Here is a 14,971-nt window from a genome sequence, read left to right on the forward strand (position 1 = left end):
CGACGAGGATCGCTTCCCAAATACCCATCGTGGATTAAAAAAAAAACAACAACAAACACTAGGCAGCCCTTACCAGATTTACTGAAAGAGGGACTAAGTACTTTCCAAAGATATATTATGTTGTCTTTTAAAGTTAGTTCTGACTTACAGATCAAATAATGTAGCAAAGGATTGCTCTGGGCAGCCTGGTCTGGTGGTTGGCAACCCTGCACATAGCAGAGGGTTGAAACTGGATGACTATTGTGGTCCTTTTCAACCCAGGCCATTCTATGATTCTATGATTGCTGGTACCATTTTTCCCCACTAGATCCTATAATACGTTCATTTCCTTTCCATTGCCGAGTAACAGTGGATGTTTGTCAGCCAGAGGACCGCTTCCTGCATTTGCACGATGGAGGTGGACAGCCTTTAACTCAAGCAAATCTGCACGCCATGGAGTTTGCTGGTAAACAAACAGGAAAAAATCATCTGCTTTGGCAATATGAGAGATTCTTTGTTTCTTTTTATTTCCCTGCAACAGCAACGTGGTGGTTTTTTTTTTTTTTTTTTTTTTTTTAAATACTTTCACCAGCTTCAGGAAAGGGTGGGTTGGAGTCAGGGGTTTCCTGAGCCCTTTCAGAACACGGCTTTAACGTAGCCGTGCGTTCAGAAGAGCCCCTGGAGAGCCTTGTTTTGGAACACTCTGACGCCTACACGTTATTATCTTTGCTACGTTTTGCAGTTTCGTGTGAAATTTATTTTTAATCTCTACCAAAACATGCCCCTGTTTATCTTCATTCAGAGGAGGTTTACTAATGTCAAACAAAATAACTTTTTTAAATAATTAGATTTACAATGAATGTCAAAACATAAAAGTATAAAGCGAGTTAACAAGAATGGGCTTCTTAAAGATCAAAGCAAGTGTGTTTATTTGATTTGATTAAAAACAAATAAAAAGTACTTTCACTTTAACAGGTTATAGCTGGCTGTTGACAGAAATTAGTGAAAGAGTTTCCCAGCCCCACAGGATAAAGGTATTCTTTTGGTAGAGATTCACGTACTCAGGTTGCTCACTGACACGTCTGAAGAACTGTATTTCTGAAAAGAGACAAAGCTGCATCCGTATTAAAAGCTATAGATAAAAGGCTCTCAGGCAAGAGAACTTGTTTAATGAGCTTTTATCACAGGATCATAGAATGGTTTGGGTTGGAAGGGACATTTAAGATCACCTTGTTCCAACCCCCTGCTATAGGCAGGGACACCTCCCTCTAGACCAGGTTGCTCACAGCCCTGTCCAGCCTGCCTTGAATGCCTCCAAATAGGACCCTCACTGGACAACCTGTGCCAGTGTCTCACCACCTTTTCTGCTTGCTAATGCCAATTTAACTGCTAAAAGAGCGTTTGAAGTAAAGTCCATTTTCCTAAAATGGAAGGTACTTTCCTCGTAATAAGGAACTCATGCCCTACATATTCCCTGAAGCCTTTGGGAAGTCCCCCAGATAAACCAAAGGGACCAGATCTGACATTCCAAAAATGCTGAGATAAAAAACAAGCAGAAAAGAATTTAAAGTGTTCGCACATTTCAGATCTTCTCTATTCAAAATGCTTAAAAAAAACCCTTAAAATTACAATGTTCAAGTTATCCTTAAAACCAACATGTGAAGTTCACCGTCTTAACTTTAATGAATTAGTAATTTCAGAGGAGCGGCGGTTATTTCCATGCTAATTTTAGACCACTCACAAATGCTAACAGAAAGGCTTCTTGGGCAACCCCAACCCCTGCATCCCACTCTCCACTCTGTTACCATCGGGCTGGAAGATGCCTTCAGATGGACAGATGGACATGCAGTACAGCCATGTGCACCCAGCAGCCCGGTTCCAGCACACCATCTGTGCTGTGGTCAGCCTGGCTTTGAGGTAGCTCAGCCTTTCCCATTGCTCCTGAGAAGCTGGAGCACTCATTGCTTACCACACACTCCCTCTTTTCTCATCAAACTTCAGTCAGCCTGATTGGGAACTCATGGAACTCCTACTAACTTGCAGCAGAGCTACAGATTGAAACCAAATGGTACAAAAACAATTCATTAAAACACAAAGCTGACTGTGGCACAAATCAAGTGTTGCTCGAATTCAAAATTCTCGATAATTTGGTGAGAAAATACACGTGTGATTTCTGTTTATGTCTGGAAGTTTTCCCCAGTGTGAAAGCCGGCCTTTAAAGGAAGAGCAGATCTTTCTTGCAATGCACGTTCTTTTATGTTATGCGGCCTAGGCTGGATCGCAGCGATGTAAAAATGTACATGGAGTGACTGTATCCTGTCTGCATCCTGCAAGAATGACTTTGAAAGTTAAATGTTTCATCTCTACAGTCATATCCTGATCAACAAAGTCGGTCAATAAATAAATACATTTAATGACAAACCTAGCTTTTCTGTAAGCTGTGGTTAAACAGGAACTTGATTTGTTTTTCTGTATTCATTTCTGTTCTACAATAATGAACCCAGCACCACAATATCCGAGTACCCATTATAAGATCAGAGAAACCTTTGTGGTACCCATTTTCCTAAAAATGACTTAAAATACCCAATTCCCCATTCCCATTCTTTTGAAGTCTGTGCTTTAAGCCTGCGATCGTAACACAAAAGGCCAGAACTTTGGTCGAGAATGTTTTCACTAAGTGTTCTGATTTTGCCCAAGATAGAGGAAAACTGCATTTATCCTGCAACCTCTGTGGCAACCTTTGTAACTCTTGGAATAGCTTTCAAACCTCTTCAAGCATAAGCTGATGTTAACCCTGTTTGCACACTGTTGTCATTCGTATTCGGGTTGGATATTAGGCAAAATTCCTTCCCCAGAGGAGTGGTGAGGGGTTCCCTGGGGAGGTGCAGTCACTGACCCTGGATCTGTCCAAGAACCACGTGGCTCTGAGGAACGTGGCCAGTGGGCATGGTGGGGACGGGTTGGGCCACCAACTTGCACCACAGCCTTCATCAAAGCTCTCGACAGCCATTTCCAATGTGCCTGATGGAGCAGCAGGGCACCTAGGGCTGCCCCGACATCTCATGCTCACCTGGCGCTGCCCTGGAGCAACCATTGCGGCCAAGGCCACATTTACTTTGAGAAGGTCCCTCCTGGAGCTCCCGCAGGCCATCAGCAGCGACACATTTGTCACCTGCACACACTTGTGACCCACAGAGAAGGGTTTGGTGGCAGGAAAAGGCAGGGTTGGAACAGGTTGGACCAGGCTGGATGTGGCTCTGGGCAGCCTGGTCTGATGGTTGGTGACCCTGCACATAGCAGGGGGTTGAAACTCGATGATCTTTGAGCTCCTTTTCAACCCAGGCCATTCTATGATTCTATGAACTTCCCACAGGGCGCAGCTGCCAGCAGGTGCGAGGGAACTCCTGCACACCGGGGGTGACTCAGCAAGCGGCAGCCCCCAGGAAAAGCAGACCTTGCCCAACGCAGGCACAGGGTTCTGCATGGCCGCACAGAAACTGCCACCGCGGCCTGGGAGCGAGCCAGCGTCCACACAGAGCGCGCTGAGAGCCACCAACAGCGGCCATCAACGGCCGCCCGCTGAGCGCGGCCAACCGCCCCTCCCGCTCGGCTCCACCCCCTCCCTGGAGGCCACGCCCCCTCGAGGCCACGTCCATCCTGTGAGGCCGCGCCCCGCGAGGCCACGCCCCCCTCTGCTGGGGTCCGAGCACCGGAAGTGACGAACAGGAAGCAGAAGTGGGTGAGAGCGTGGAGTGAGGATGGTGAGTGCGGGCTGGCGGTGAGCCGGCGTTTTGCTGCCGCCGCTGCCGCCGTTCTTTTCGTGAAGGCGGCGGGGGGCGGTCGGTCTGCCTGCTGCCCTAGCCGCCGCCTCTGCCCTTTGGCAGAATGGTGGGCGTTGGGCGGGCGGAGGGGCCGTGCTGAGTCACGGGAATCCGGCGCGGCCCAACTCCGAGCCCCGCTATGCGGGCAGCGGCGCCGGTAGGCACGGAGCGCTTGAGAAGGAGGGAGCTTCAGAGAATGCGGCGGTGGGCTTGCGGGGTCCCTGACTCGCCCCTGCGTGGGGTGGGCAGTGCTCTGGCATAAGCGGGGCCCCGGGTTACTTCACGGCAGCGCTGCGTGTCTTCCTCCTTGCGTTTTAGTTGCTTGTGCTCTGATCTTTCGTCTCATCTTTGAGGCGATTTCTCTCTTCTGTGTGTTTGCTTCGCAGCGGTCTCACGAAAGTCTGATTGTTGTTGAATGTGATGATTGGTAGATGATGTATATAGGATTACAGAGTAGTTTGGGTTGGAAGGGATCTCAAAGCTCACTCGGTTCCACCTCTGTGCCGTGGGTAGGAACACCACCCAGCAGCTCAGGCTGCCCAGGGCCCAATCCAGCCTGGCCTTGAGTGTTTCCAGGGCGGGGGTGCCCACAGCTTCTCTGGGCAACCTGTGCCAGTGCCTCGCTGGCCTTTGAGTAAAGGATTTCCTATTAGCATCTAACCTAAACCTGCCTTTTTCTAGTTTAATCCCAATGTCCTATCACTATAAAATCCTGTAAAAAGTTGATATCCCTCTTGTTTGTAAGTTTCCTCTGAGAACTGTAAGGTTGCATTGAGGTGTCCCCAGAGCTTTCTCTTCTCTAAGCTGAACAAGCCTTCCTTAGCCTTTTTTCATAGCAGAGGTGCCCCAGCCCTCTGAGCACCTTTGTGGCCTTCCTCTAAACACAGTTCAGTAGCTTTGCGTCCCTCGTGTACTGTTGGCCTTCCAGGCTCCAAACACACTACTGCCTGATGTTGAATTTTTTACCCTCAAGCCCTTATGCATGCACATAATAGCAGCTATTTTAGGTTTTTCTCATCAGTACCAGCTTACTGACTGTTACCGTGGCAACATGTTGATACTGGAGGTCTTAGTTGTAAGCACATGTTTTCTGTTTAATCCTGTGTTGCTGCTGGAGGGAACTCCTGTATTGAGCAGCTCATCACTGTCACCTTCCAGAGACATCAGTGTGTTGGTGAGGCACTCTGTATGAATAATGCTGAGATCACTTCAGTAAAATCAGACAGGTTAGCTTTAAATCAGTTGTCAGGTTACGGTGGCTTCATATAATATATCTGTGAGGTATGATATTCTAGTTTCTGCTACAAGTTAGTGTTTCTCCTTTGCTCTTTCCATGAGCTAAGATAGAGTACACCTCTTCATGAGGAGCCTAAAACCATGGGCATGATCAATTTGATCTTAACTGATTCTTAAGCGATTAACTGTGTCTGTACTGAAGCCAAGCATGACCTTTCTTCCCTTCCATCCTTGCAGTGCAGGGTGGAAACTAACAGGAGTTAATTGTTTCTGTTCCTGCCACATCCCCAAAACATTTTGTTACTACCTTTAGCCATCAAACTCTGAAATAATTGATTTAATCCTTCTTTTTTTTTATTTAAATTAAAGAGACTCTGAAGTGTAGGACTTGTACAAGAGTCGTTTGAGGAGCCTTGGAGCAATTTTTCATTTACTTTACCTAACAGCACATATGAAAGAGACCTGCTTCTGCTATAATAATCCTTACTTTGTGTTCCAGGAGTCCAGAGGAGCTTCTTCTCTGTTGAAAGACAGTATCCCAATTACTGATTTTTCACTTCCTGGATCATTTGAAGCTCATGGTCTGCGCAGAGGGTATGCTTTGCTTTTTTTCGTGTTAAATTGTGCCATAGCTAATGTCAAACTTCTAATGTGGGAGGAAAATCTGTTTTTAAATGCTTGCTTTTTAAAGAAGGTTCTTGGCAGGTGAATCTGTAAGCCTAATAATAAGCTATAGCCTGATGCCCATGAGTTTAGTCACATTCTTTTAAATTTTCTGTTAAACATCCCTTCAAGAAGTAGGTAATATTTGATGTTCCTTTTTAGGAAAATGCTGGGCAAGTATTGGTCTTTATGAAATAAATGCTAGTTGGAATATACATGTATCAATTTTTTGAAACTAATTTTTTTCCTTGCATTTCTAGGTTTTCTTGTGTGAAAAATGAGTTGGTGCCCAGCCACCCACTGGAGTTGTCAGAAAAAAATGTAAGTATAATGTTAAATGTCACCTTTTTCACTCTTACTGTGGACTTTAGTTTAGTGTTGTGGTTCATTGGATTGCTCTGTGCTCCAGCCAGGAAGGTGGAGGAGGGTTTTGCCTTTAGCAAGGTAAAAGTGTGTAACAGCAGTAGTGTTTTATTTGTGCACTGCTGGCAACTTTATTTAACAATTAAGCTTCTACTCGTGACTCTTAGTATGTAAGCGGGCCTCCAGTTCAGGGTTTACCTACTGAGGTGTAGCCAGCTGAAGGCTCTGTGTGCAACCTCTGCAGTTAGGTTGGCAGCACACCTGTATCCTCTGGAAGGCTAATCTTCCTGTTTTGTCTTTAGGTTTGCCATATGTCTTCATTGTTAGATTTTTTTTTTTTTGTGACCCATAGATATTTATCTCTACATTACGTTATCCCATCTAGAAATTGTATGCAGTTTGTTCTAACTGTAGTCTTGTCCAGCTTAGTCATCACTTGTGGGCTGTTTCAAAGTGGCCTGTGGATCATAGGTTCAACGTTCTGTTATGACCACTGAGTACAGGTTTTAAGATAAGACGTTGGTACTCTTTGTTTTGCTTTACAATTGTGTGTTATGTTGACACTGCAGGCATGTTGTTAGGACTGGGAAAGTCAGAATTGGAGCCAGGTGACTCAAGCTTCAGGGCTATTGAGAACTGTCTGTTGTATACTTCAGTAGTCACAAGCCAGCACTTTTTTGTTTTTTTTTTTAAAAAAACAACCCACCTCTATTATGTAGATGATTTTCTTTGTCTTACTGATCAGTTTTAGAACAGCTTGTAAAATTATGAGCTTTTTGATATTTTTTAGAGTGATACATCGTATATATGATAAAGAGAAAAGATATATTCCAAGTGTTTTCAAGTAGTCTGTAATAGAGTAAATAAAATTCACAATGTCTGCTTTGTGTTCTTACGTTAAACCAGACTTAGCTTACCTTTTCTGTGCTTGTAATATTGTGGCAAAGTAGTGCACAATTACACCACTTGGTGGAGTTACACATCCTCAGTGTCAAAAAAAAAAAAAAAAAAAAATTACTTTGCTACTTTGATTTATAATAAAATCCTGCAAAATTCAATTTCAGTTCTATAAAACAGATGTTACTGCATCACTCTCTTCCATGTACATTTGACGTGCATATGATGGTATCATATGATGCCCCGTCCCTGGAGGTGTTCAAGGCCAGGTTGGATGGGGCCCTGGGCAGCCTGGTCTAGCATTAAATGTGGGGGTTGGTGGCCCTGCATGTGGCAGGGGGGTTGGAGATTCATGATCCTTGAGGTCCCTCCCAACCCGGGCCATTCTGTGATTCTGTGATTACTGGATTTTTTTATACCTGCATTAATTAGCAATTTCATTGAAGCAGGACATTGCAGATCTCTTCCACGCTCGTATTTGAAAGTCGCTTTTTCTAAAAACTAAAAGCATTTTTTGTTTGTGGCAGTTCCAGTTAAATCAAGATAAAACAAACTTTGCCATGCTGAGAAATATTCAAGGACTCCACGCGCCCTTAAAGCTGCAGATGGAACTCAGAGCAGTGAAACAGGTAGGCATGCCTTATCTAACTGCCACTGCTTAAACCACATGAGGGCATCTTTGGGAATGTAAGGTTTCAGAAAGATGTCTTTTTGTCTTGCAGTACAACCATTTGGTTTCCAAAAGTAAGTTTTCACCAAAATGTTAAAAAGAATTATTGCAGTTAGTAATTTTCAGAGCAGTCAGTGTGCTAAAGGCCTTCAGCTGCTGCTGTTTTATTTGCTACCTGTTGAAGTGGTAAGCATTCATAAGCTTTCTGTGGACGAGCTTTCTATTTTTCTCTTTAATTCAAAAATTAATACTTTCCTGTGTGTAGCATATGACATTCATAAGGAGTATCTGCAGCTGTAGGGAGAAGAAAGCTTGGGGCTCTGAAGCAGGTATTGATGTAGGAGTAGATACAGAGGCAATGCAAAACCTGGAGCAGGAAATCTGACATGTGCTTAGTATTTCTTTACAGCTGTTCTTGTAAGATCAGGGAAGGTCTACAGGAATTTCAAAGGTTTTAACTTTTAATTGGGAAGCTGAGGCCGCCTCCTTTTCCCTTTTATCCCCTGGATGGAGAGTAATCGGAACGTGGCTGACTTTGTCCCTTAGGAAACACAGTTTGGTGGTCCAAGTAAATTATTTTTTTTACTTGTTGAAGATAATCAAGCTACTAAGAGTTGTTTTTTCATGTAAGTGGGAGCAATTTGTGCGACCTGGTGTAGGGAACCTGCTTTGGCAGGGGGTTGGACTCGATGATCTCTGGAGGTCCCTTCCAACCCCTACAATTCTGTGATTCTGTGAATTTTATACTCCCTTCCAGTGGATTTTGTGCTACTGAACCACACTGAGTTCCATTAAACTTGGTAGAAATTTCTTGTCCTGAAGATGAAAGGCAAGAGACAGGATATATGAAAATGTTCCTTTATCTCAACTGTACTCTCTTGTGAGGAAAAATCTTTTTCCTAACTGATATGCAGAAAATGAGACAGTTGAGGACTAAGATCCTGCTACTGTATCTCCACAAACATTTGAGGGTGAGAAACATGGTGATTTAAAAGACTCTTTGCTCCTTGCTTTTGTGTGTCTTCTTAGATATAGAAGCTCCTTTGTGGTTTAATTACACCTTTCTAAAGTGTTTAAGGGAATAGTTTGTATTGGGACATCTGACAGTTGTGCCAGCAGTTAGACTGTAGACCCTCCACAACTTCATGGGAGCAGAACAGGAAGAAAAAAAAAGCACAACTTTTTAAAACCAATAGCTGCACTGCAGTGAAATGTAGAAACCAGGTGAAAGGCTGCTCTTCTCAAAACTGTGATGAGGGTGATGGTGATGGTAGGTTTTGATATTGATGTGTGCTGGTAGTTCTCTTACTTTATCATTGTTTTCAAAGGAACAGGTGACTGCCTGTCACTTTTCTCAGTCACAGAATAGCTCAGATTGGAAAAGACCTTAAAGATCATCAAATCCAACTGCAACTTAACCATGCTGCCCTAACAGCCACCTGTAAATTACATCCCCAAGCACCACATCCAGGGGGTGTTTAAATACATTCAGGGATGGTGACTCACACTTCAGAAATTCAAAGATCTTCATTTCAGTCTTGCAAAAACCTTTAACTCTTGTTGTCCTTTTACAGGCCCAGCGTCTCCCATTTCTTCACAGCTCAAATATGGCACTGGATACTCTGAGAGGAAATGATGAATGCATCGGTTTTGAGGATATTCTTAATGGTATATACATAGTTTTGAATATTTTAGAAACATTTAAAGGTGAAATTTAGGAACTGTGTAGCTCTTTGCCACTAGGGAATAAGACCTTTAAAAGCTGTCGTGGTTTTATGACTGGGAAAAAAAAAGGAAAAAAATGGAAAAAACTGGAAATAAAAAATTGAGTTCCAAAAGGCAAAGAAGTACCTGGGAAAGATGAATAGGTGTGGTTCAGTTGCTAGTTGCATGGAATTTAATCTGCAGTGCTAAGTAAGTCTGTATTTGTTTTTGGGCTGGGTTTCTTGAGGAGCTGAAGATGATGCTTTTATACTGGATGTCTGATCCCCAGAGATTTTTGAACTAATTTCACAGATTTTGAAAGGCAGAGATTACAAAGACGTAAGTTTTTTTTATAAGTTCTATAATTAGAAAGAAAGATTAGAGGACAAAATCATTAATATGCCTTATTTATGAGAGGAAAAAGCAGTCCAATACAGCTGTAGTGGACCTTTCTTCCAAGGTACATTTGCAGCCTTTTTTTTTTTTGACATGGACTTTTGTATGGAAGTGAGGTTCATTCTGTCAGTGATTGGTATAGCTTGTGTTTCCCACGTGTTCCTGGATAGTCTTTCAATACAGCAGCCAATATGAACCATACTGAGGGCAAGGGAGGAATCTCAGAAGATCGTTAAGGGCATAGGATTTTTGTGAAACAAGGCAGTAGGTTGGAGAAAAGAACACGAGCATGTTCCAGCTAGCAGAAGGGCTGAATGATGAACTCCTCTTGTGCTAACAAAAAGTTGCATTGGAAAGGTGTATGGGACCTGTGGAAGAAGCTGTGGTCAGACTTGCATTTTATTAGATACAAATCTCATTTAGCCATTATAGGATGTTGTGCTTTTGTAGAACTGCTTGGTTTTACTTGAGCAGTTCCCTTCTGCCCCCTTACAAAACACTCACATCACTGTTCCACTGTAGGTGTACTGGTTATCTGATCATTGCTTTGGACAGAGGTGCACTGTGCAGTACTGTCAAGAATCAGTTGAGCAATTTTTGCACTAAGCATTAAAATGAAAAAATTAAGTATGGTCATCTTCATAGTTCTTATTGGTCTTTGTAGCTTGGTAAAAGCCTAATGCTTTTGACTCTTCTTTTTTTCTTCAGATCCTTCACAAAGTGAAGTTATGGGAGAGCCCCACATGATGATGGAATACAAACTTGGTTTATTGTAACAAAATGTACTCCAGAATGTTTTGTGTGTGTCTTTATACTGCAGATCTAAATATGTGATCACTAAATTGACTTTCAGCGTTAAACAGTCATGCAGATATCATTTGCCTTCCTTGGTAAAAAGGCATATTAAATGTTTAAAGTCCATACATTGTTCTGTGCTTGTTGTCAATTATATAAATGTCCTGTCACTAGACAGCTTAAATAATGTCTCCTCATACACTGCTCAGGATAAGTCTCTTAGTTATGGAAATGCTATACATGTGTACAAGAAATCCAAGTACCCATGCATTTTAAAAGTGATTATTGTAGGTAAATGCATTTAATGGATGTTCTTGCAGAAGAACTTTTTAAGGAGGAAACAAAGATGTTTTCCATCGAGTAATGCTTTGTTCATGAAAACTTCCATACACTTTTTTTAAGCATTGAATAAAAGTTTGCTATAAATGCTGTTGTGTTCCAAAATATAATTAATTGTGAATCGTGGATCTCTTGTCCACAACACGGTGTTGTTACTTTTTCTTGCCATTACTTTAAAGATCTTTAATTTCTGCACTGCCAGTGAAATCCTGCTGCATGCATTTCCTCCCTCCTGTTAAGGCAGCTGGAGTGGTTTGGCATTGCAGGCAACCAAGAGAATAACCAGACAGACTTTTCCAGTCTTTATTGTATTGCTTGTGATGAACAGACACCATATGTCTGTGACCACCCCCTCTGTGTGTTTACTAATGGAACAAAAGGGGTTGTGGTTCGAAATGGGTATCTCTTGTCATCTGCAGGGAGTGTGAAACAATACTTCTGAGGCAGGAATTATTTTATCCGGCAGATTTTTATTACTCTTAGGTGAAGTGCTAAGGGTGCTGCTATAGATGATGTTAGCAGAAATGAGAAATGTTGCTACAAACCTGTTCACAGTCCCAGAACCTCAAGCATCTCTTGGGCTTTTCAGTGTGCTTAAAACTGCCATAAACTCCTTACACATATGCACCACAGCTTCTAGCTGTCTTCATGTAAATTTCATGGTGCTCTTATGCATATTTATTGCAAAATGCTGCAACAAATTAAAAACACCGAGATGACGAGATAATTTATTGGTGGTTTTGTTGTTTTTTTAAGAAACTTAAAATTGCTTTTTAAGAGTTGGAGAGATCAGAGGTTTTCTAATGAAGTAAAAATTAAGCCCTCTGTTGTATCTGTTGCCTCAGTGAGGTTATATGAAAGGACTAATAAATTTAACATGAAAGCATAGACCTACTCGTTGTTTTATGTAGCTGTTCTTTCTGTGAGCTCCTATGCTTTAAATTAGCAGGAAACGCTGCTCATGTTCAATAAAAGTGAAATTTCATAGTGGATATGTCTGAAGCAAGAGCAAGCTGTTGCAGAGCAAGTAGGTTGGGTTTCACCAGACTTTGTGTTGTGGTAGGCTCAGGGCAGGGTGAGATCAAGCCATATTCAGAGCAGGGAAGTTGCATTGTTCATCATGTCTGTAAGGATGCTAATTTTAGGAGTCAGCCAGGCTGGAAAGCAAATGGTGTGTATGAAGCACGTACAAGAATTTATGTGGTATGCTGTTAATGTAATGGAAGTCAAACAGAGGCAAAGAGCTTTTGGGATTAAAAGGAAGTGTTACTACTAAATTGGTTGAGGGGGAAGCTGGTCTTTCTGGCTCAGCCCCTCCTCCCTGTCTCTCCAGGCTTCCTTCTGTGAGGCTGCAAGCAGCAGCCCACAAGCAGAGCCTGAGCAGATGCGCGCCGTGTGAGGTGTGCGGCCGGCTGGGTCAGCCCTGCTGCTAGGGCTCATCTGGGACTCAGCCTGGGCCATGGGAGGAAGGTGCTCTCAAGTGCTCATGCAGCACTGCAGCCACTACACTGACCTGTGGCCCCCACAGCAGTGTTGGATCTGTTCTGCAGTTCATCTCCTGTTGGTGCTGATGTTGTGGCCAGCATCCCTTCCTCTCCCCCAGCACAGGAGGGAAGCAAAATCACATCTTCCTGCACTGCAGTTTGTTTGCTATGACTGCACAAACAGACAGCAGCGTATCACCGCTGTATGCTGCTTGCATAAGTGTTACTCTACCAGTCCTGTTGGCCGTTTGCCAAAAGCCACATGAAGAACTACAAATACAACACAGAATTTAGACCAGATTTCACTGTTGATTTCTGTTAAAATAATCTGTATTTAAATACAAATAAATCAACTGCTACATACTTGAATATAAAGCACATTAGTACCTGGTTTCCTCAACATTTTCAATGCTAGGCACTTTAAAAACACAAATCGTGCCCTTCATGTGTTTTGGCTGAAACTTAGCAATCCCATACACTGTGTCTAGCTGAAATATTCTGTAAACAGCAAATACTTGGTACAGCAACATCAAACCTTACCAAAGCCATTCCCAAAGTGCACGTGCACCTTCTTATTCCCAGCAGAGTGCAGCCACAGAACTGCCTTGCTACCTTCACTGAAGAAGTGAAGGCATACCCCTGTTTTTTTTTTTCCACTTCCAGGCACTGTGCAATAGTTAATTTCACAAACACTTAGAAAACTGCTTAATGAAGACAAAAGGAAGACAGTGCAGTCTTTGTGCTGAAACTCTTTACATCAGTGTATCCTTAATGTCTCTACAAGTAGTTGTTAAGTTTTGGACCCAGTGATTACTGTAAAACTCATCTTGCTTCTTACACAAGTTGGCAGCAACTTGGGCACCTCAGGGGTGAAGAGTTACACAGTTTTATTTACTGGCTAGTGCATAAACTAGGAAAAGCTAATGATCTTTAATTGCCAACATAAGTTTTGGTTAACGAGGACAGAAGCAAAATACTCATCCATATTAGTTAGCATTTTCTCTCCTGGAGAAAAGTAACTGTCTTTATAGAATCACAGAATGGCCTGGATTGAAAAGGACCTCAAAGATCATCTAGTTCCAACCCCCTGCTATATGCAGCGTCTCCAACCACCAAACCAGGCTGCCCAGAGCCACATCCAGCCTGGCCTTGAATGCCTCCAGGGATGGGGCATCCACAGCCTCCTTGGGCAACCTGTTCCAGTGTGTCACCACCCTCTGAGTGAAAAACTTCCTCCTAATATCTAACCTAAATTTCCCCTGTCTCAGTTTAAAACCATTCCCCATTGTCCTATCACCATCCACCCTCATAAACAGCCGTTCCCCCTCTTGTTTATACTCTCCCTTCAAGTACTGGACAGCCATGATGAGGTCTCCCCGGAGCCTTCTCTTCTCCAAGCTAGACAAGCCCAGTTCCCTCAACCTTTCCTCACAGGAGAGGTGCTCCAGCCCTCTGATCATCTCAGTGTCCTCCTCTGGACCCGCCCCAAGAGCTCCACGTCCTCCTGCATCATTTCCCCCAATAACAGATAGCAGTGATCTTTTCTCTCAGAGTGGTGAGGCTCAGGCTGCTCTGAGAGCTGTGGGTGCCCCATCCCTGCAAGCACTCAAGGTCAGGCTGGGTGCAGCCCTGGGTGGCCTGAGCTGCTGGGAAGTATCCCTGCACATGGCAGGGGCTGGGGCTGGGTGGGCTGTAAGCTCCATTCCAACTCTAACCATTTTTTGGTTGTGTGACGTATCATGAACAACACTGCCTTTCAAACAAAAAGGATCCATGATAGCATTGCCCTGATGCACTATTACGTGCCACTGAGGAGCTCTGCAGAAGTACTCTTGGTAATAACGATCTGTCTCCCAATACATTTCGATTTTTCTAACTACTCTTTCTTGGGGAAGACAGTCACATACAACCTATCTCTCCTTTCAGGGATCAGGACAATTTTGGCTATAGAACTCTCTCCTAAAATAACACATGGGAGTGATCTTTAACAGGGTGTTCATTCCCACTTTTTTTTATTCCCACTTTTGCTATGCTATGCATTCCAAAAGCTAATACTGTGGCTAGTTTCTGCCTATAGATCTCAAGGAAAAAGCTGAAGAATCAACACAAAAACTGATCTCTAGGTTTAGAGCTCTTCATGATTTGCAATGTGACCCAGAGCAAGTCACTTCTCCTGTCTGTTGATTTCTGTTTCTCTGAAACAGGGAGGATAATATATTGTAGAGGGAAGTTCCCAGCAGCATTTGTAAAGTGCTCTGAAGATTAGAAGATTAGAAATGTTATTCAAGTGCAAATAAATTACACTGCATTCATTTTAAGATGCTTAGGTGCACAGTTCAGATTTGGTCACCTCATTTCAGAATTAATAAAAAAAGTATCTGAAAACAAAAGCTGTTACAGCCTTTCATTAGAAATACAGAGTTCAGTGCTGCCAGCTTAACTGGAAAACAAGAAGTATCCATGGGACAAAACATAGAGTTGTCTTTAGGTAGCCTCCAGTATGTGAAAAAAATGATGAAAGATTTATAATTTAAAAATAAATGTGCAGTATGGCCTCTGCAAAATGTAGGCACAGGCCTAACTTCACACTCTTACAGTCTGGAAATTTCCTAAGTGTGAAAATC

General features: G+C 42.9%; 1 protein-coding gene across 1 annotated transcript; it reads left to right on the top strand.

Annotated features, from left to right (window-relative positions):
* Positions 1–3,461: 3,461 nt before the first annotated feature.
* Positions 3,462–10,567, top strand: POMP (proteasome maturation protein; the record flags this gene model as incomplete). The annotated part of the gene is made up of 8 exons (XM_079549286.1): positions 3,462–3,638; positions 3,864–3,957; positions 5,215–5,279; positions 5,536–5,630; positions 5,960–6,020; positions 7,487–7,588; positions 9,204–9,297; positions 10,438–10,567. The coding sequence occupies 8 exons, from the start codon at positions 3,462–3,464 to the stop codon at positions 10,503–10,505; spliced, it is 756 nt and encodes a 251-aa protein (XP_079405412.1). The 3' UTR covers positions 10,506–10,567.
* Positions 10,568–14,971: the final 4,404 nt, after the last annotated feature.

Source organism: Tetrao urogallus (genome assembly GCF_951394365.1).
Source record: "Tetrao urogallus genome assembly, chromosome: 1".
Classification (NCBI taxonomy): domain Eukaryota; kingdom Metazoa; phylum Chordata; class Aves; order Galliformes; family Phasianidae; genus Tetrao; species Tetrao urogallus.